The 21,974-nt window shown below is 41.3% G+C and overlaps 1 protein-coding gene across 1 annotated transcript in view; it reads right to left on the minus strand.

Annotated features, from left to right (window-relative positions):
• The window catches only part of LOC117525028 (nck-associated protein 5-like), a 159,039-nt gene that overhangs the window by 35,568 nt on the left and 101,497 nt on the right, over positions 1-21,974 (minus strand). Inside the window, exon 7 of the mRNA XM_034186850.1 lies at positions 5,498-5,671. Coding sequence (XP_034042741.1) covers positions 5,498-5,671 — 174 coding nt within the window. The remainder of the gene's footprint in view (positions 1-5,497; positions 5,672-21,974) is intronic.

Here is a 21,974-nt window from a genome sequence, read left to right on the forward strand (position 1 = left end):
ACTACAACCCCTGGCAACAATTATGGAATCACCGGCCTCGGAGGATGTTCATCCAGTTGTTTAATTTTGTAGAAAAAAAGCAGATCACAGACATGACACAAAACTAAAGTCATTTCAAATGGCAACTTTCTGGCTTTAAGAAACACTATAAGAAATCAAGAAAAAAAGATTGTGGCAGTCAGTAACGGTTACTTTTTTAGACCAAGCAGAGGAAAAAAATATGGACTCACTCAATTCTGAGGAATAAATTATGGAATCACCCTGTAAATATTCATCCCCAAAACTAACACCTGCATCAAATCACATCTGCTTGTTAGTCTGCATCTAAAAAGGAGTGATCACACCTTGGAGAGCTGTTGCACCAAGTGGACTGACATGAATCATGGCTCCAACACAAGAGATGTCAGTTGAAACAAAGGAGAGGATTATCAAACTCTTAAAAGAGGGTAAATCATCACGCAATGTTGCAAAAGATGTTGGTTGTTCACAGTCAGCTGTGTCTAAACTCTGGACCAAATACAAACAACATGGGAAGGTTGTTAAAGGCAAACATACTGGTAGACCAAGGAAGACATCAAAGCGTCAAGACAGAAAACTTAAAGCAATATGTCTCAAAAATCGAAAATGCACAACAAAACAAATGAGGAACGAATGGGAGGAAACTGGAGTCAACGTCTGTGACCGAACTGTAAGAAACCGCCTAAAGGAAATGGGATTTACATACAGAAAAGCTAAACGAAAGCCATCATTACCACCTAAACAGAAAAAAAACAAGGTTACAATGGGCTAAAGAAAAGCAATCGTGGACTGTGGATGACTGGATGAAAGTCATATTCAGTGATGAATCTAGAATCTGCATTGGGCAAGGTGATGATGCTGGAACTTTTGTTTGGTGCCTTTCCAATGAGATTTATAAAGATGACTGCCTGAAGAGAACATGTAAATTTCCACAGCCATTGATGATATGGGGCTGCATGTCAGGTAAAGGCACTGGGGAGATGGCTGTCATTGCATCATCAATAAATGCACAAGTTTACATTGATATTTTGGACACTTTTCTGATGTTTAAGGATGATGAAATCATTTTTCAAGAAGATAATGCATCTTGCCATAGAGCAAAAACTGTGAAAACATTCCTTGCAAAAAGACACATAGGGTCAATTTCATGACATAGGGTTAATGTCAACGAGCAGATGTGATTTGATGCAGGAGTTAGTTTTGGGGATGGAAATTTACAGGGTGATTCCATAATTTATTCCTCAGAATTGAGTGAGTCCATATTTTTTTCCCTCTGCTTGGTCTAAAAAAGTAACCGTTACTGACTGCCACAATCTTTTTTTCTTGATTTCTTATAGTGTTTCTTAAAGCCAGAAAGTTGCCATTTGAAATGACTTTAGTTTTGTGTCATGTCTGTGATCTGTTTTTTTTTCTACAAAATTAAACAACAGAATGAACATCCTCCGAGGCCGGTGATTCCATAATTTTTGCCAGGGGTTGTACAACTGGAAATGAATCCTTTTTTTCAAGTCTTCCTTTTTTTTTTTTTGTCTTGAGTGGTGGAAAAGGTTTATTGTGCTTCACTCCAGGTATTCATGCAATGTAACTTACACAGTACCTTTCTGTAAGTGATTATCTATATATTAAAAGCCAAGTGGCCTGTGTGTGGGTGTGTGACTGTGTTAAGGCTGCAGCTATCGATTATTTTAGCAATCGAGTATTCTATTGATTATTCTGGCAATTAATGACGTAATCAGATAAAAAGTACTTTTGCGGTTTTAAACACCAATAGTCCAGGGCTCTTCCTAAGGGCCCTTTCACACATAGTATGAATGTGCTCGAACTGCGCATGAAGCAGATGCTTCCAACGCACTTCACCTGTTGCTACAACTATTTGCACACACCAGTGGCTGAAAGACAGAGTGTGTGCTGAGAGCCCATCAAGCCCTCTCACAGCAGGTGGCGGCCTAATTCCAGGTGACACGCACACACATTTAACACCGCTCGCTTGTTACTTAGAAAATGTTTTGTCCATTCACACTATTAACATGAAAACAGTCAGCAGACGATTACTTTCCAGCTGGATGTGAAATACGAGGTCTATTAGACAAGAAACCAAACCTTTTATTTTTTTTTAAAACTATATGGATTTGAATGATGTGCGATTACACCAATCATGCTTGAACCCTCGTGCGCATGCGTGAGTTTTTTCACGCGTGTCGATGACGTCATTTCCCTGTGGGCAGGCCTTGAGTGAGATGTGGTCCCGCCCTCTCGGCTGAATTCCTTTGTTTCACACGCTGCTCGAGACGGCGCGCGTTGCTTTATCATTTTTATTTATTTTTATTTTTTCTGGACCTGTGAGGAATATCCGAGTGGACACTATTCAAGAAATTAAGCTGGTTTTCAGTGAAAAGTTTAACGGCTGATGAGAGATTATGGGGTGTTTCTGTCGGTGTAAGGACTTCCCACAGAACGGGACGTCCTGCAGCGCTTCCAGGCACCATCGTCGGCCTGTTTCGACCTGAAAACATCCTAATTTAAGGCTTAATTCACCCAGGACGTCGTGAGAGAACAGAGAAGATTCAGAAGAGGCCGGCATGAGGACTTTATGCGGACATTTCACTGTTTAAGGACATTTTGTCATGAAAGACGTGCGCGCAAATTCGCCGAGTCGTTTCCGTGATGACTCGGCGAATCTGTGTGCGCCGCGACAGGAAAAACACCTCCGTGTTGAAAACCATTTGTAAAATTCAGGTGGCTTTTGATGGCTTTCAACAAGTGAGTAACTGAGAAATTGTTTAACAGCTTGGGCATGTTCCAACTTGCCCATTAAGGTTTCCAATGGAGGTGTTTTTCCTGTCGCGACCCCCCGCGGTCGGGTCCGGCCCGACATGCGACTCTGCCCACACGTTCTTTCATTACAAAATGTCCGTTAACAATGGAATGTCCGAATAAACTCCTGATGCCGACTTCTTCTGAAAGTTCTCTGTTCTCTGACGACTTACTGGGTCAACAGAGCCTGAAATGTGGAAGTTTTCAACTTGAAACGGTGAGACGCTGCCGCCTCGAAGCGCAGATCGCTGTCAGGCGCCGTGGGCCGTCCTTAAAGTGACACTACCAGACCAAAATCTCTCATCAGCCGTTAAAATTTTTACCGAAAACCAGCTGAATTTATCGAATGGTGTCCACTCAGTTGTGCCTTACAGTTTTGAAAAAATTTTTTATCAAACAAAGCAGCAGTCTCTGAGCCATTCATAAACAATGAAAAAAACGACGAGAGGATGGGCCACTCCTCACTCAAAGACTGCCCACAGACAAATGACGTAACCGACAGGTGTGAAAAACTCTCGCATGCCCACGAGGGTTCAAGCATGTCTGATGTAATCACACGTGATTCAAATCCATATGGTTTTTGAAAAAAATAATAAGGTCAGATACTTTTCTAATAGACCTCGTATGTCTAAGTGCACTACGAGTGTGGCTTTGCAAACAGACACAGTGACACACTGGTGTGTGCACTGAACTGACAGGAGGTGTGGCCGCCCCCAGGAGTGGCTGTGGAGATCTGTGGTTCTGGACATCACGGCTGGGGAACACGTACCGTGTTTGGACGGACATGAACTAACAACTGTTCACTGTGATGCGCATGTGTCTGTTTGCTATCCTCACATGGACATACATGAAAATATATATCGCTCTTGCAATGGGCTGCAGTGAGTGAGCGCACACTGCGCACATTGACAGGCTACCCCAGATGTAACGGACTGTCAGATCATAACACGAAGCAGGTGGTCTGAATGTCACGTCACCCACGTGAGCTCTGTTCCACATGATGTGGCGTCTGTCCTGCGGCACGCGTGCGGGGCCGGCTGGAAATGCTGCCAGTAGATATGAACATGATAACAGCGCCCTGCTTCTCATTCATGTTATTCATGACTGTATGTCTGTGACCATGGGTCATCTACAGGGGAACAGACGGATCATATTTGTATTGTCCACTTGATAAGAGGGATTCAATAAAATGCAGTGTTTTTATATGGTGTGTGGTTTTATTTTTTCTTAAATACATCCATGCCCTTCTTGATGTCAGGCATTTTCCCGCACCTTTTACAGGACAGCAATGGTAGCTCAGTGGTAAAGTTTCTGACTGGCAATCAGAGCTTTTGTAAATTGCAGGTTCAAATCCCGTGGGTTTTCACAGCAGCTGTGCGATGAGGTTACACATTGCTCGGCTGCTGCACTGTGATCCCTTGTGCACGAAATCGTCGCAGCAGCATTGTTCAGGCCTGCCCGTCGGCTCGATGTTTTCATAGTTCGCTCATACGAACTGTTCCACCGTGATTTGCCCTGAGATGTACTTATTCATACTATGTGTGAAAGAGCCCTAAGCAATGGCACAATGTCGCTGCACCATCACGCAGACTGTCAAATTTAGTATATCCCTTTCTGTTTTCCTGGGTAATTATTCAGCGCTCCCCTGTATGCTCAAGCCTTTTGCTCAAGGCTGAACATCGTGAAAATGAGAAGTTGTAAGGACAAATATTTTTGGAGAAATTAGGTATATTATGTAAAAAGAGTGAACAATGAATATTGATCATTCTGGACTCACACATCATTCCAGCAGGGGGTGGTAAATCATCATCTGTATATTAAAAACCAGGTGGCCCCCGTGTGTGTGTGTGTGTGTGTGTGTGTGTGTGTGTGTGTGTGTGTGTGTGTGTGTGTGTGTGTGTGTGTGTGTGTGTGTGTGTGTGTGTGTGGCTTCGATCACGGAGAAACTGGGTAGAGCTGTCATTTGCTGTTTGGTATGTTTATGTATTTTGGGTCAAGGATGAATGCAGCAAAAATGGAAAGTTGACAGAACAAATATTTTTGGAGATATTAGGGATAATTGATACCAACAGTGAAAGTGGACATTGATGTCACCATGAATCAGTCCCTGGTAACCAGACGAGCTCTGAACAAAGAAAATATCTCAACCTTGCCAGTTGTAAAACATGACATCAACTGAATGTGCCAAATAATAAATACAATTATTCACAAAACTTTCTCATTTTAATTTCCTGCACTTTCAGTTAAAATCATTATAGAAACTTTGCTTAATTTATTACCACCCTTGAAAAATGTCAGCTACCTATTTTATAAACACGACCCAATCTAGAGCCCATGGATCCCCACAGACAACACGCTAGTCTCATTTAAAGCTGAAAGCTGAAGAGCCGTCATGACAGACTGTTGGCTCATTTAGGGACCAAAACATTGTTGGCTTCCCCAGGAAAAAACAAGTGGTTTGTGATGAATTATTTCAAAATATTCCCATATTTATTTTATTTTTGTCTAATTGGTTTATATTTTGGCACAATAAATATTCCATAAAATGAATGCATTTCCGCGACCCATAACTGGACTAAGCGGTAGAAGATGAATGAATGAATGAATGAATGAATGCATTTTACAGCTTCCATAATTAGGACAAAGGGAAGGTAACAAAACCCACCTGCCTGGAGAAACCACATCCTTCTGCCCAAGTATGTGAGCCACTGGAATACTCGCTACAAGTGCTGGAAACTGACAGTTCACTGCTGCTGCCACTACTGCGTGGGCACGTTAGACTCAGTAGGCTGGGCCACCTTCCTGCAGGAATACTGGCCTTTCCATTCCTTTGGACCTCCTGGTATATAAGCAAAGAACAGACAACAAGCAAATATAAACTATAACTAAATTCAATGCAGTGCCTACGACCTCTAGTTAAAGATGAATTAAATAACTATTTGTTCAAAAGAAACCATTTTTTATGATCATAATTCATGTAAACGAATGAATTAAGGTTAAGTCACAGAGACTATGTGCATTTCTTTGTGTGAGTGCGTCGACTATACATACACATATACACGTTAGATTATAGTGTGGCCAAACTTTAGGGCCCCTTCAAACATAACACAAAGGAGGCAGAAACCGGAAGAAAATCTGCAAACCAAACATGAAATAGGGAATCACAAAACATTCCACCTGCTGTCGTGAGGGACACACAGTTGCACAGGTGTGTGCGACGCACCAGCGGCAGTTTCATGCACCCTCATGCATGTGCACAAACACAGTGTGAGCTGCTGGAACGTGTGGAACCAGATCGCGCAGCTGCTATGGAGAAACAACAGATAGAAACTTTACCACTGCACTACCATCACGGTCCTACAACAGGAGTGTGAAATGCCTAAAATGAACAAGGAGATAAACATATTTTAAAAAAATAGATGATGTAGACGAAGAAGAAGCCTTTAATTATGGCGAAAAAACCACCGTAATAACAGACAAAACGTGGGGGTGTCCCATGGGGTGATTTCCTGAATGACACAATATTCAGCAGCGTTGCAGTGCGCTGGTGCAGCCTTCAGCTGAAACAATATGTGTTTTAATTTATTTCCATGCGAGGACAGCATGCCGACATCCTCGCTTCACGCTATAGTTATGCGACTTAATATCCTACATGCCAGTACAGGTGTTCCTGAGCTGTGACTTGCGTGTACAGATAGCTGACCAGCTGCACATCACAGGAGGACACGCCCACATTGGACCTCCCAGCTCACAGAACAAAAAGACTCACTCGCTGATGCTTTGTTTGGTATTTTAATTTAATGAATGTATTATTATGCGTTAGTCCTGCATCTGTCTGATGTCTGTGTTTTTAATTTGACACCTTGCGTGCACGGTCACGTCCAGCTGACAGACTGTGGTCAGCTGACAGGTGCCGTATGTCCACAGCAAAGAATATGAGCAAAGCAACTGGATTCCGGGACCTTCAGCTACAGCTGACAATGTTGGATGTTGGATTCATGGTGTGTGTGTGTGTGTGTGTTGGGAGGGGGGGACACGACACAGTTACACCCATGTGCGTTGCTAGGTGACGTCACACTCGTGTTACACTTTGGCCCGAAGTGCCCGGAGACCGGTGTTAGATGTTCGTGTGTGAATGATCACACGCAGGGCACTCGCTGTCTTTCGGCTGCTTGTGTGCGTGAATGTTGTGACAGGTGTACGAGGCGTTTGAGGCAGCTCCGATTTTTCACAAGTGGCATGCCTACTTCGTGTGCTAGTAGGCTTCAGCCATGTTATGTGTAATCATGTGAATGTATACACAGTATTACAGTCTTGTTTTGTTGTCTATAGTTTTGTTTACAATTACACTTTTTGTTTTTCTCTTAGTGTTCATATAATGTTCTTTTGATTGTGATTTGTTTCTGTCTAGTCTGATTATTTTGTTAATTCTTTTATTGCACCCATGTTGCTCAGGTTATATTGTTATGAACCCCCATAGGACCACTGACCGATCATCACTGACACGACTGAATATTATTGGCAGGGTGCAGAAGTTTCCTGGTTTAAGGCCACCCCTGCCCATTTCACATGTAATGTGGAACTGCATCACAAAGGGCATCCAGCATAACCCTCGTGTCAAATCAGCATGCAGATCCCGCTCAGGTCTGCTGTGGTGACCCCAAGTGAAACAAGGGAGAAGCCAAAGGGACTTACCTACTTATTTACGTTCATTTATTGCATGATATATGCAATGTCGGTGTAATAATAAATAAATCAAACAAACAAATACAGTTTAGGCTGAAAGATGACACACAGCTACAGTAGTGTCGGTTACAAACTGTCCAACTGTGTCACGCAGTGATGACAGAACTGCATACATTTCATGTTGTCAAGCAACACGTGTAAGTGCTTTAAGATTCCTACTTTATTTACACATAAATGTATGTGTATATATATATATATATATATATATATATATATACAAAAATAAGTTAGACATACAGTGGGGCCAAAAAGTATTTAGTCAACTCCTGATTGTACAAGTTCTCCTACTTAGAAAGATATCATTTTCATCATAGGTACACTTCAACTGTGAGAGACAAAATGAGGAAAAAAATCTAGGAAATCACACTGTAGGATTTTTAAAGAATTTATTTGTAAATTATGGTGGAAAATAAGTATTTGGTTAATAACAAAAAATTCAACTCAATACTTTGTAACATAATCTTTGTTGGCAATGACAGAGGTCAAACGTTTCCTGTAAGTCTTCACCAGGTTTGCACACACTGTAGCTGGTATTTTGGTCCATTCCTCCATGCAGATCTCCTCTAGAGCAGTGATGTTTTGGGGCTGTCGCTGAGCAACACGGACTTTCAACTCCCTCCACAAATTTTCTATAGGGTTGAGGTCTGGAGACTGGCTCGGCCACTCCAGGACCTTGAAATGCTTTTTACGGAGCCACTCCTTCGCTGGCTGAGCGGTGTGTTTGCGATCATTGTCATGCTGGAAGACCCAGCCACATTGCATCTTCAATGCTCTCACTGATGGAAGGAAGTTTTGGCATAAAATCTCATGATACATGGCCACGTTCATTCTTCCCTTAACACGGATCAGTCGTCCTGTCCCCTTTGCAGAAAAACAGTCCCAAAGCATGATGTTTCCACCCCCATGCTTCACAGTAGATATGGTGTTCTTGGGATGCAACTCAGCATTCTTCTTCCTCCAAACACGACAAGTTGTGTTTTTACCAAAATGTTCTATTTTGGTTTCATCTGACCACATGATATTCTCCCAATCCTTTTCTGGATCATCCATATGCTCTTTGGCAAACTTCAGACGGGCCTGGACACGTACTGTCTTAAGCAGGGGGACACGCCTGGCACTGCAGGATTTGAGTCCCTCTCTGCGTAGTGTGTAGCCTTTGTTACTTTGGTCCCACCTCTCTGCAGGTCATTCATCAGGTCCCTCTGTGTAGTTCTGCGATTTTTGTTCACCGTTCTCATGACCATTTTGACCCCACGGGATGAGATCTTGCGTGGAGTCCCAGATCGAGGGAGATTATCAATGGTCTTGTGTGGCTTCGATTTTCTTACAATTGCTCCCACAGTTGATTTATTCACACCAATCTGCTTGTCTATTGTAGATTCACTCTTCTCAGCCTGGTGCAGGTCTACAATGTTCTTCCTGGTGTCCTTCGACAGCTCTTTGGTCTTGGCCATGTTTGAGTTTGGAGTTTGACTGTTTGAGGCTGTGGACAGGTGTCTTTTATACAGGTAACGACTTCCAACAGGTGCCATTAATACAGGTAACAGGTGGAGGACAGAAGAACTTCTTAACGAAGAAGTTACAGATCTGTGATAGCCAGAAATCTTGCTTGCTTGTGGGTGACCAAATACTTATTTTCCACCATAATTTACAAATAAATTCTTTAAAAATCCTACAATGTGATTTTCTGGATTTCTTTTTTTTTTTTTTCATTTTGTCTGTCACAGTTGAAGTGTACCTATAATGAAAATTACAGCCATCTCTCATCTTTCTAAGTAGGAGAACTTGTACAATCAGGGACTGACTAAATATTTTTTGGCCCCACTGTAACTGACTAGTTGTAGTTTTTAATCACTGTGTTAGATTTTCAGTGAGGCAACAGTTTCCAGAAATTGATGTAAATTTCTGAATGACTGACTGAGGCACCTGTAGATGTTTTTGAGGGCCTACCAGAAGAAGTAATGTTGTGTTTCATAACTGGGGTGTGTGAGTGGGTTCCTCAGTTTGGAGCCACCTCCAAAAGATTCAAGATAAGACTGGGACCATACAGACCAAATTAACATCCAGAGTTGAACAAACGTTGGTCCAAAAGGTTCCAACAGAATCCCAGAATCACTCATATGTTTCTGATAAAAGAGTTGGAGGCATCAGGTAGAAATGTGTCATCAGGCAGCCTTCAAAGAGCAAAACATCACTAGCATCAAAAAGGCTGGTGACCAAGGAGGAAGCCATTTGTCAAAAATGGACATAAATAAAACAAAAACAATAACAAAAAGTAGAAAAAAAGTTTTCCTTGTGGGCATGTTTTGCTGGAAAAGAGACACAGCACCAGACAAAGGAAATGGCATCATAAAGAAGAAACATTTTCTGAAATTTCTTAATCAAGACATCAAGCAGGAAGCTGAGGCTTGGACAAAACTGGGTCTTCCAAAGCTGTGACACAATGGCTTGTGGACAACAAAGTGAAAGCAGTCAGCTGACAAAGTTCTGACCAGTGTTGTATAAAGTACTGGAAAATCACACTGAAGTAAAAGTACAGATACCCATTAAAAAAATGACTTTGGTAGAAGTTCAAGTCACTGAGTGAAATACTACTCAAGTAAAAGTCTTAAAGTATCTAGTATTTATTGTACTTAAGTATGACAAGTAATTTACAACTAAATGTACTCAAGTACTGAAAGTAAAAGTACACGTAAATGTTAATAATCAAAAATGGACTGATTTTTTTTTTTAATATTAAAGTTTATCTAGGCTTGTAAATGACTGGTAGTATTAGTCAAAGTACTGAAAATTGTGCACATCACACAAAAACACTTCAGAAACAAGGTTTCAAAACCTAAACGAGAGTAGGCTACTCACTAGGTGTTCACAGGAAACAGTTATTTATAGTTATTTTCATTGTTACATGGTTTTATCTTTTCTGTTGCGTTTTGTTTCATTAGGTTCTTTTTGTCTCTTTCTCTAAAATTGTATTGTAACATTATTAGTCTATTATTATTGACTATTATTGTCTATTATGTAGACTATTATTTTTGTTGCTATATGAATAAAAATAAATAAATAAAAAATACAATTTTACTTTTTTACGACAACGAACACTGAGCCATTAATTATACAGAAAACAAATCAACACAAACGTGCTGATGCGAACAGCTTAATGCTAACTTTAACAATGAAAACACCGTAGACATGCTAACGCGTTAGCTTGTCTCCCGTTTTTAAGTTATACAGTACATCTATCAACTGTTTCAGAAGACCATAACAGGTTGCTTTAACATAAAAATATTAAATATTACTCACAGACATATGCGTATTGGAGTAGAAGTATTCAATTAAGGTTGGAAATGTAGTGAAGTAAAAGTGAAAGTAAGCTGAATTTAAAAAACTCAAGTAAAGTACAAAGTCTCCCAAAACTACACTACAAGTACAGTAGTGAAGTATTTTTACTTTGTTACTATACAACACTGGTTCTGACTTTCGAAAATATATGGACTCAAGTGGAAAAAAGTACAAGCAATAAGGTTTATATATGAGTCTAAATTACACAACTTCTGTTAGTCAGAATAAATTAAAATTCCAGCTAAATACTCTTGTAGAAAGCTGCCCTGTTTGATTTAAGCTATGTAATAAAAAAAAACTCTTCTGGAAATAAATTTGACATTCCAACTGACTTAACACGTTGTTTGAAAACACAGAATGTCGACAAACAACATGTGAAATACATGAATTGGGGAAAACAGAGCGTGAATTAGGAAAAAGAGTGTGAATATTTTTAACCAAGGTTAATTCCCCTCTAATAAATTATGACCTCATCTCAAAACATGCTTTATTATTTACATTTTGCAACCACAAATCAGAAAGAGTTGAGACGATGTTAAAAATGAAAAAAAGCAAAACAGACTGTCATGATTCAGCAGCATGAAATATACATTAATTTAATGGTCAGATTTGTAGTTGTACTATACACTGTGTAGTTTATTAATACTAATGGATTTTGTAGCTTTGACAAACATTTGCAGCAGTGAACTGAACGTTTGTTGGTCCAGCTGCCTCCGGCCGCAGCAGTGAACACTTTCTGTTTGTATTCTCATACATGGCCTGTGAGAGTGCCCCACGGCTCCCCATTTATAAACGTCCCAGAGCCCTAAAAAATCGATAGGCTGGATACAATGCTGTCTCTTTCCATCCAACGGCGAACTGAATAAAGGAATGGTAGCTTCCATTTCACTGGTTAGACGGCTCCTGTTTAAAAACAATACGTTTCCAGTTATCTTTAATTTTACATGTACGCCATGATTACTTTGGACAACCACTCGTCTGTGGCACTTCATGGAGGTGGTTGAGTGCAGACACAAAGAGAGGGTCTCCTCAGCCTCTCACCGAGTCACCAGTCATTCATATTTCAGACGTCGCTGCATTTAAGGACTAACCAGTCTCAGAGCACGAGGGATGTTCACATGTGGTTAATGTCGACAAAACAAACCAAAATCAATATTCACACAGTGCTGCTCCGACTCAGAACATTCTTAATGTCATTTTTCACCAGGCCGAGTCTTTAGATACACTTGGAATTGTGTCTGTGCTGAAAAAGAAAGATTTCTGTTGGAAAAAGCACACAGCATCTGTTCACCTGAATCTGACAAAGCAATACAAGGACTTGTGAATGAACTACTGACCTCAGAGAAAATTATAGATACTTATTATGATGGAAGAATAGTTTTATTTGGCACCTTTGATCACATACAGTACACATGCTGCTTTATGACCTGAGGCCACAATACATCCATCGGATACTGTGAAGGGTTAGTGTCTGTCCGACTGTGCTCAGCTTACATAAGTCCAGTCCTCAAATTCACATGGACCATTCTTGGGACACCGACCTTGGACAAGTTCAAAGATGGCTAACGTTGACCTATTTTAAGAGGTCAAAAGGTCACATTCTGTTTCCTATTTTTATGCTCAGGGTATTTCATGGTATTGCGCTATATTTTTTATTCTAAAGCAACACTTCTCTCATTTTGACAATGACATTGTGTCATTAAATGTTTTATTGAATGTTTTTTGATTATTTTACGCATTATTAAAAGCCTCCTCCCCCCAAGCTGGCTTTTATGTAGTTATTCTGAGGAATTGATGCAAGAAGGTTGATTCTACACACTGGCACTTACAACACAGCCAATGGTCCCACATTTAATCGTGAACTACATTAATTAGTTGTGTATATCATCTTTTGGCTGCCACATTTGTCAAGTACAGACCCACATGGGGTTTTGGCACAAGTTTTATGCAGGATGCCTTTCCTGACTCAAGTCTAGTTTGACCTGCAGAAACACACACAGCTGTTGGTCTTCCTACAAGGTCTCCCATCCAAGTACTGATCAGAACCTCCTCCGATTAGCTTCTGATGGGATCAGGCTTAAAATAAAGCAGAGCAACTAAATGTGTGCACGGACGCACGCATGCACGGAGGGAGATAAACTAACACCAAAGACTAACACCTCCATTGTGGTGGAGGGTGGACTTTTTTCTGGTTCCGGAGCACAGCGGTGTTCTGCTGTATCTGTTAGCTGTTTGAACTGAGCTGTTTGAGTTCTTTGAATTAACAGTCTTTTTCAAGACTTTTTTACTTTTTTTTACTTTTTCACCGTGCTCCAACGCCTAAAGAAGACCTCTAACGGTCGAAGCATCGCGACGGAGCTCTTTTATCAGCTAACCTTCATCAGCGTTGGCAAGCTAACTAGCTTGCTAACGCTTTCGTTTTTATTTTTATTTTATTTTTTAGCACTGTTGTCGTGCTGCTCCACAGCCTGCCTAGTGGATTTTTATTTTATTTTAGCACTGTTGTCGTGCGTTACCTGTGCTGCTCCACAGCTTGCCTAGTGGATTTTTATTTTATTTTAGCACTGTTGTCGTGCGTTACCTGTGCTGCTCCACAGCTTGCCTAGTGGATTTTTATTTTATTTTAGCACTGTTGTCGTGCGTTACCTGTGCTGCTCCACAGCCTGTCCAGTGGATTTTTATTTTATTTTAGCACTGTTGTCGTGTGTTACCTGTGCTGCTCCACAGCCTGCCTAGTGGATTTTTATTTTATTTTAGCACTGTTGTCGTGCGTTACCTGTGCTGCTCCACAGCCTGTCCAGTGGATTTTATTTTATTTTTTACCACTGTTGTCGTGCGTTACCTGTGCTGCTCCACAGCCTGTCCAGTGGATTTTTATTTTATTTTTTAGCACTGTTGTCGTGCGTTGCCTGTGCTGCTCCACAGCCTGTCCAGTGGATTTTTATTTTATTTTTTAGCACTGTTGTCATGTGTTACCTGTGCTGCTCCACAGCCTGTTCAGTGGATTTTTATTTTATTTTTTAGCACTGTTGTCGTGCGTTGCCTGTGCTGCTCCACAGCCTGTCCAGTGGATTTTTATTTTATTTTTACCACTGTTGTCGTGTGTTACCTGTGCTGCTCCACAGCCTGTCCAGTGGATTTTTATTTTATTTTTTACCACTGTTGTCGTGTGTTACCTGTGCTGCTCCGCAGCCTGTCCAGTGGATTTTTATTTTATTATTTTATTTTATTTTATTTTTTTTAGCACTGTTGTCGTGCGCTACCTGTGCTGCTCCACAGCCTGTCCAGTGGATTTTTATTTTATTTTTTAGCACTGTTGTCGTGCGTTACCTGTGCTGCTCCACAGCCTGTCCAGTGGATTTTGATTTTATTTTTTACCACTGTTATCGTGCGTTACCTGTTCTGCTCCACAGCCTGTCCAGTGGATTTTTATTTTATTTTTTAGCACTGTTGTCATGTGTTACCTGTGCTGCTCCACAGCCTGTTCAGTGGATTTTTATTTTATTTTTTAGCACTGTTGTCGTGCGTTGCCTGTGCTGCTCCACAGCCTGTCCAGTGGATTTTTATTTTATTTTTTACCACTGTTGTCGTGTGTTACCTGTGCTGCTCCACAGCCTGTCCAGTGGATTTTTATTTTATTTTTTACCACTGTTGTCGTGTGTTACCTGTGCTGCTCCGCAGCCTGTCCAGTGGATTTTTATTTTATTATTTTATTTTATTTTTTTTAGCACTGTTGTCGTGCGCTACCTGTGCTGCTCCACAGCCTGTCCAGTGGATTTTTATTTTATTTTTTAGCACTGTTGTCGTGCGTTACCTGTGCTGCTCCACAGCCTGTCCAGTGGATTTTGATTTTATTTTTTACCACTGTTATCGTGCGTTACCTGTTCTGCTCCACAGCCTGTCCAGTGGATTTTTATTTTATTTTTTAGCACTGTTGTCATGTGTTACCTGTGCTGCTCCACAGCCTGTTCAGTGGATTTTTATTTTATTTTTTAGCACTGTTGTCGTGCGTTGCCTGTGCTGCTCCACAGCCTGTCCAGTGGATTTTTATTTTATTTTTTACCACTGTTGTCGTGTGTTACCTGTGCTGCTCCACAGCCTGTCCAGTGGATTTTTATTTTATTTTTTACCACTGTTGTCGTGTGTTACCTGTGCTGCTCCACAGCCTGTCCAGTGGATTTTTATTTTATTTTTTACCACTGTTGTCGTGTGTTACCTGTGCTGCTCCGCAGCCTGTCCAGTGGATTTTTATTTTATTATTTTATTTTATTTTATTTTTTTTAGCACTGTTGTCGTGCGCTACCTGTGCTGCTCCACAGCCTGTCCAGTGGATTTTTATTTTATTTTTTAGCACTGTTGTCGTGCGTTACCTGTGCTGCTCCACAGCCTGTTCAGTGGATTTTTATTTTATTTTTTAGCACTGTTGTCGTGCGTTACCTGTGCTGCTCCACAGCCTGTCCAGTGGATTTTTATTTTATTTTTTAGCACTGTTGTCGTGCGCTACCTGTGCTGCTCCACAGCCTGTCCAGTGGATTTTTATTTTATTTTTTAGCACTGTTGTCGTGCGTTACCTGTGCTGCTCCACAGCCTGTCCAGTGGATTTTTATTTTATTTTTTAGCACTGTTGTCGTGCGCTACCTGTGCTGCTCCACAGCCTGTCCAGTGGATTTTTATTTTATTTTTTAGCACTGTTGTCGTGCGTTACCTGTGCTGCTCCACAGCCTGTCCAGTGGATTTTGATTTTGATTTTATTTTTTTGGGCGCTGTTGTCGTGCGTTACCTGTGCTGCTCCACAGCCTGTCCAGTGGATTTTATTTAGCGCTGTTGTCGTGCGTTACCTGTGCTGCTCCACAGCCTGTCTAGTGGATTTTTATTTTGTTTTAGCACTGTTGTCGTGCGTTGCCTGTGCTGCTCCACAGCCTGTCCAGTGGATTTTTATTTTTATTTTATTTTATTTTTTAGCACTGTTGTTGTGCGTTACCTGTGCTGCTCCACAGCCTGTCCAGTGGATTTTTATTTTTATTTTATTTTATTTTTTAGCACTGTTGTTGTGCGTTACCTGTGCTGCTCCACAGCCTGTCCAGTGGATTTTTATTTTTATTTTATTTTATTTTTTAGCACTGTTGTCGTGCGTTACCTGTGCTGCTCCACAGCCTGTCCAGTGGATTTTTATTTTTATTTTATTTTATTTTTTAGCACTGTTGTTGTGCGTTACCTGTGCTGCTCCACAGCCTGTCCAGTGGATTTTTATTTTTATTTTATTTTATTTTTTAGCACTGTTGTCGTGCGTTACCTGTGCTGCTCCACAGCCTGTCTAGTGGATTTTTATTTTGTTTTAGCACTGTTGTCGTGCGTTGCCTGTGCTGCTCCACAGCCTGTCCAGTGGATTTTTATTTTTATTTTATTTTATTTTTTAGCACTGTTGTTGTGCGTTACCTGTGCTGCTCCACAGCCTGTCCAGTGGATTTTTATTTTTATTTATTTTATTTTTTAGCACTGTTGTCGTGCGTTACCTGTGCTGCTCCACAGCCTGTCTAGTGGATTTTTATTTTGTTTTAGCACTGTTGTCGTGCGTTGCCTGTGCTGCTCCACAGCCTGTCCAGTGGATTTTTATTTTTATTTTATTTTATTTTTTAGCACTGTTGTTGTGCATTACCTGTGCTGCTCCACAGCCTGTCCAGTGGATTTTTATTTTTATTTTATTTTATTTTTTAGCACTGTTGTTGTGCGTTACCTGTGCTGCTCCACAGCCTGTCTAGTGGATTTTTATTTTATTTTAGCACTGTTGTCGTGCGTTACCTGTGCTGCTCCACAGCCTGTCTAGTGGATTTTTATTTTATTTTTTACCACTGTTGTCGTGTGTTACCTGTGCTGCTCCACAGCCTGTCTAGTGGATTTTTATTTTGTTTTAGCACTGTTGTCGTGCGTTGCCTGTGCTGCTCCACAGCCTGTCCAGTGGATTTTTATTTTTATTTTATTTTATTTTTTAGCACTGTTGTTGTGCGTTACCTGTGCTGCTCCACAGCCTGTCCAGTGGATTTTGATTTTGATTTTATTTTTTTTGGCACTGTTGTCGTGTGTTACCTGTGCTGCTCCACAGCCTGTCTAGTGGATTTTTATTTTGTTTTAGCACTGTTGTCGTGCGTTGCCTGTGCTGCTCCACAGCCTGTCCAGTGGATTTTTATTTTATTTTATTTTTTAGCACTGTTGTTGTGCGTTACCTGTGCTGCTCCACAGCCTGTCCAGTGGATTTTGATTTTGATTTTATTTTGTTTTAGCACTGTTGTCGTGCGTTGCCTGTGCTGCTCCACAGCCTGTCCAGTGGATTTTTATTTTTATTTTATTTTATTTTTTAGCACTGTTGTTGTGCGTTACCTGTGCTGCTCCACAGCCTGTCCAGTGGATTTTGATTTTGATTTTATTTTGTTTTAGCACTGTTGTCGTGCGTTGCCTGTGCTGCTCCACAGCCTGTCCAGTGGATTTTTATTTTTATTTTATTTTATTTTTTAGCACTGTTGTTGTGCGTTACCTGTGCTGCTCCACAGCCTGTCCAGTGGATTTTGATTTTTATTTTATTTTTTACCACTGTTGTCGTGTGTTACCTGTGCTGCTCCACAGCCTGTCTAGTGGATTTTTATTTTGTTTTAGCACTGTTGTCGTGCGTTGCCTGTGCTGCTCCACAGCCTGTCCAGTGGATTTTTATTTTTATTTTATTTTATTTTTTAGCACTGTTGTTGTGCGTTACCTGTGCTGCTCCACAGCCTGTCCAGTGGATTTTGATTTTGATTTTATTTTGTTTTAGCACTGTTGTCGTGCGTTGCCTGTGCTGCTCCACAGCCTGTCCAGTGGATTTTTATTTTTATTTTATTTTATTTTTTAGCACTGTTGTTGTGCGTTACCTGTGCTGCTCCACAGCCTGTCCAGTGGATTTTGATTTTGATTTTATTTTTTTTTGCACTGTTGTCGTGCGTTACCTGTGCTGCTCCACAGCCTGTCTAGTGGATTTTTATTTTGTTTTAGCACTGTTGTCGTGCGTTGCCTGTGCTGCTCCACAGCCTGTCCAGTGGATTTTTATTTTTATTTTATTTTATTTTTTAGCACTGTTGTTGTGCGTTACCTGTGCTGCTCCACAGCCTGTCCAGTGGATTTTGATTTTGATTTTATTTTTTTTGGCACTGTTGTCGTGTGTTACCTGTGCTGCTCCGCAGCCTGTCCAGTGGATTTTTATTTTATTATTTTATTTTATTTATTTATTTATTTATTTATTTATTTTTTTAGCACTGTTGTCGTGTGTTACCTGTGCTGCTCCACAGCCTGTCCAGTGGATTTTATTTTATTTTTTAGCACTGTTGTCGTGCGTTACCTGTGCTGCTCCACAGCCTGTCCAGTGGATTTTTATTTTATTTTTTACCACTGTTGTCGTGCGTTACCTGTGCTGCTCCACAGCCTGTCCAGTGGATTTTGATTTTTATTTTATTTTTTTGGGCGCTGTTGTCGTGCGTTACCTGTGCTGCTCCACAGCCTGTCCAGTGGATTTTTATTTAGCGCTGTTGTCGTGCGTTACCTGTGCTGCTCCACAGCCTGTCCAGTGGATTTTGATTTTGATTTTATTTTTTTTGGCACTGTTGTCGTGTGTTACCTGTGCTGCTCCGCAGCCTGTCCAGTGGATTTTTATTTTATTATTTTATTTTATTTATTTATTTATTTATTTATTTATTTTTTTAGCACTGTTGTCGTGTGTTACCTGTGCTGCTCCACAGCCTGTCCAGTGGATTTTTATTTTATTTTTTAGCACTGTTGTCGTGCGTTACCTGTGCTGCTCCACAGCCTGTCCAGTGGATTTTTATTTTATTTTTTACCACTGTTGTCGTGCGTTACCTGTGCTGCTCCACAGCCTGTCCAGTGGATTTTGATTTTTATTTTATTTTTTTGGGCGCTGTTGTCGTGCGTTACCTGTGCTGCTCCACAGCCTGTCCAGTGGATTTTTATTTAGCGCTGTTGTCGTGCGTTACCTGTGCTGCTCCACAGCCTGTCTAGTGGATTTTTATTTTGTTTTAGCACTGTTGTCGTGCGTTGCCTGTGCTGCTCCACAACCTGTCCAGTGGATTTTATTTTTATTTTATTTTATTTTTTAGCACTGTTGTTGTGCGTTACCTGTGCTGCTCCACAGCCTGTCTAGTGGATTTTTATTTTGTTTTAGCACTGTTGTCGTGCGTTACCTGTGCTGCTCCACAGCCTGTCTAGTGGATTTTTATTTTGTTTTAGCACTGTTGTCGTGCGTTACCTGTGCTGCTCCACAGCCTGTCCAGTGGATTTTTATTTTGTTTTAGCACTGTTGTTGTGCGTTACCTGTGCTGCTCCACAGCCTGTCTAGTGGATTTTTATTTTGTTTTAGCACTGTTGTTGTGCGTTACCTGTGCTGCTCCACAGCCTGTCTAGTGGATTTCTATTTTGTTTTAGCACTGTTGTCGTGCGTTGCCTGTGCTGCTCCACAGCCTGTCCAGTGGATTTTGATTTTTATTTTATTTTTTTGGGCGCTGTTGTCGTGCGTTACCTGTGCTGCTCCACAGCCTGTCTAGTGGATTTTTATTTTGTTTTAGCACTGTTGTCGTGCGTTGCCTGTGCTGCTCCACAACCTGTCCAGTGGATTTTATTTTTATTTTATTTTATTTTTTAGCACTGTTGTTGTGCGTTACCTGTGCTGCTCCACAGCCTGTCTAGTGGATTTCTATTTTGTTTTAGCACTGTTGTCGTGCGTTACCTGTGCTGCTCCACAGCCTGTCCAGTGGATTTTTATTTTGTTTTAGCACTGTTGTTGTGCGTTACCTGTGCTGCTCCACAGCCTGTCTAGTGGATTTTTATTTTGTTTTAGCACTGTTGTTGTGCGTTACCTGTGCTGCTCCACAGCCTGTCTAGTGGATTTCTATTTTGTTTTAGCACTGTTGTCGTGCGTTACCTGTGCTGCTCCACAGCCTGTCTAGTGGATTTCTATTTTGTTTTAGCACTGTTGTCGTGCGTTACCTGTGCTGCTCCACAGCCTGTCCAGTGGATTTTTATTTTTATTTTATTTTATTTTTTAGCACTGTTGTTGTGCGTTACCTGTGCTGCTCCACAGCCTGTCTAGTGGATTTTTATTTTATTTTAGCACTGTTGTCGTGCGTTACCTGTGCTGCTCCACAGCCTGTCCAGTGGATTTTTATTTTTATTTTATTTTATTTTTTAGCACTGTTGTTGTGCGTTACCTGTGCTGCTCCACAGCCTGTCTAGTGGATTTCTATTTTGTTTTAGCACTGTTGTCGTGCGTTACCTGTGCTGCTCCACAGCCTGTCTAGTGGATTTCTATTTTGTTTTAGCACTGTTGTCGTGCGTTACCTGTGCTGCTCCACAGCCTGTCCAGTGGATTTTTATTTTTATTTTATTTTATTTTTAGCACTGTTGTTGTGCGTTACCTGTGCTGCTCCACAGCCTGTCTAGTGGATTTTTATTTTATTTTAGCACTGTTGTCGTGCGTTACCTGTGCTGCTCCACAGCCTGTCCAGTGGATTTTTATTTTGTTTTAGCACTGTTGTTGTGCGTTACCTGTGCTGCTCCACAGCCTGTCCAGTGGATTTTTATTTTTATTTTATTTTATTTTTTAGCACTGTTGTTGTGCGTTACCTGTGCTGCTCCACAGCCTGTCTAGTGGATTTCTATTTTGTTTTAGCACTGTTGTTGTGCGTTACCTGTGCTGCTCCACAGCCTGTCTAGTGGATTTTTATTTTGTTTTAGCACTGTTGTTGTGCGTTACCTGTGCTGCTCCACAGCCTGTCCAGTGGATTTTTATTTTGTTTTAGCACTGTTGTCGTGCGTTGCCTGTGCTGCTCCACAGCCTGTCCAGTGGATTTTTATTTTTATTTTATTTTATTTTTTAGCACTGTTGTTGTGCGTTACCTGTGCTGCTCCACAGCCTGTCCAGTGGATTTTTATTTTGTTTTAGCACTGTTGTCGTGCGTTGCCTGTGCTGCTCCACAGCCTGTCCAGTGGATTTTTATTTTTATTTTATTTTATTTTTTAGCACTGTTGTTGTGCGTTACCTGTGCTGCTCCACAGCCTGTCTAGTGGATTTCTATTTTGTTTTAGCACTGTTGTTGTGCGTTACCTGTGCTGCTCCACAGCCTGTCTAGTGGATTTCTATTTTGTTTTAGCACTGTTGTTGTGCGTTACCTGTGCTGCTCCACAGCCTGTCTAGTGGATTTCTATTTTGTTTTAGCACTGTTGTCGTGCGTTGCCTGTGCTGCTCCACAGCCTGTCCAGTGGATTTTTATTTTTATTTTATTTTATTTTTTAGCACTGTTGTTGTGCGTTACCTGTGCTGCTCCACAGCCTGTCTAGTGGATTTTTATTTTGTTTTAGCACTGTTGTCGTGCGTTGCCTGTGCTGCTCCACAGCCTGTCCAGTGGATTTTTATTTTATTTTATTTTATTTTTTAGCACTGTTGTTGTGCGTTACCTGTGCTGCTCCACAGCCTGTCTAGTGGATTTTTATTTTATTTTAGCACTGTTGTCGTGCGTTACCTGTGCTGCTCCACAGCCTGTCTAGTGTCGGATTCCCTGTTTGGGAATCCGCTAGCTTAGCGTAGCTACTAGCTCTTAGCCGTTTTAGCATGGCGGCTTCTCCTGTCTCTCCCGTACTTTTCTGCTCTGGGTGTGAAATGTTTAGTTATTCCTCGGCCTCTTTTAGCAGTAACGGTACATGTAATAAGTGCAGCTTATTCGTAGCTTTGGAGGCCAGGCTGGGCGAATTGGAGGCTCGGCTCCGCACCGTGGAAAATTCTACAGCTAGCCAGGCCCCTGTAGTCGGTGCGGACCAAGGTAGCTTAGCCGCCGTTAGTTCCCCCCTGGCAGACCCCGTGCAGTCGGGAAAGCAGGCTGACTGGGTGACTGTGAGGAGGAAGCGTAGCCCTAAACAGAAGCCCCGTGTACACCGTCAACCCGTTCACATCTCTAACCGTTTTTCCCCACTCGACGATACACTCGCCGAGGATCAAACTCTGGTTATTGGCGACTCTGTTTTGAGAA

This window comes from Thalassophryne amazonica, chromosome 14 (assembly GCF_902500255.1).
Source record: "Thalassophryne amazonica chromosome 14, fThaAma1.1, whole genome shotgun sequence".
NCBI classification, from domain to species: Eukaryota; Metazoa; Chordata; class Actinopteri; order Batrachoidiformes; family Batrachoididae; genus Thalassophryne; species Thalassophryne amazonica.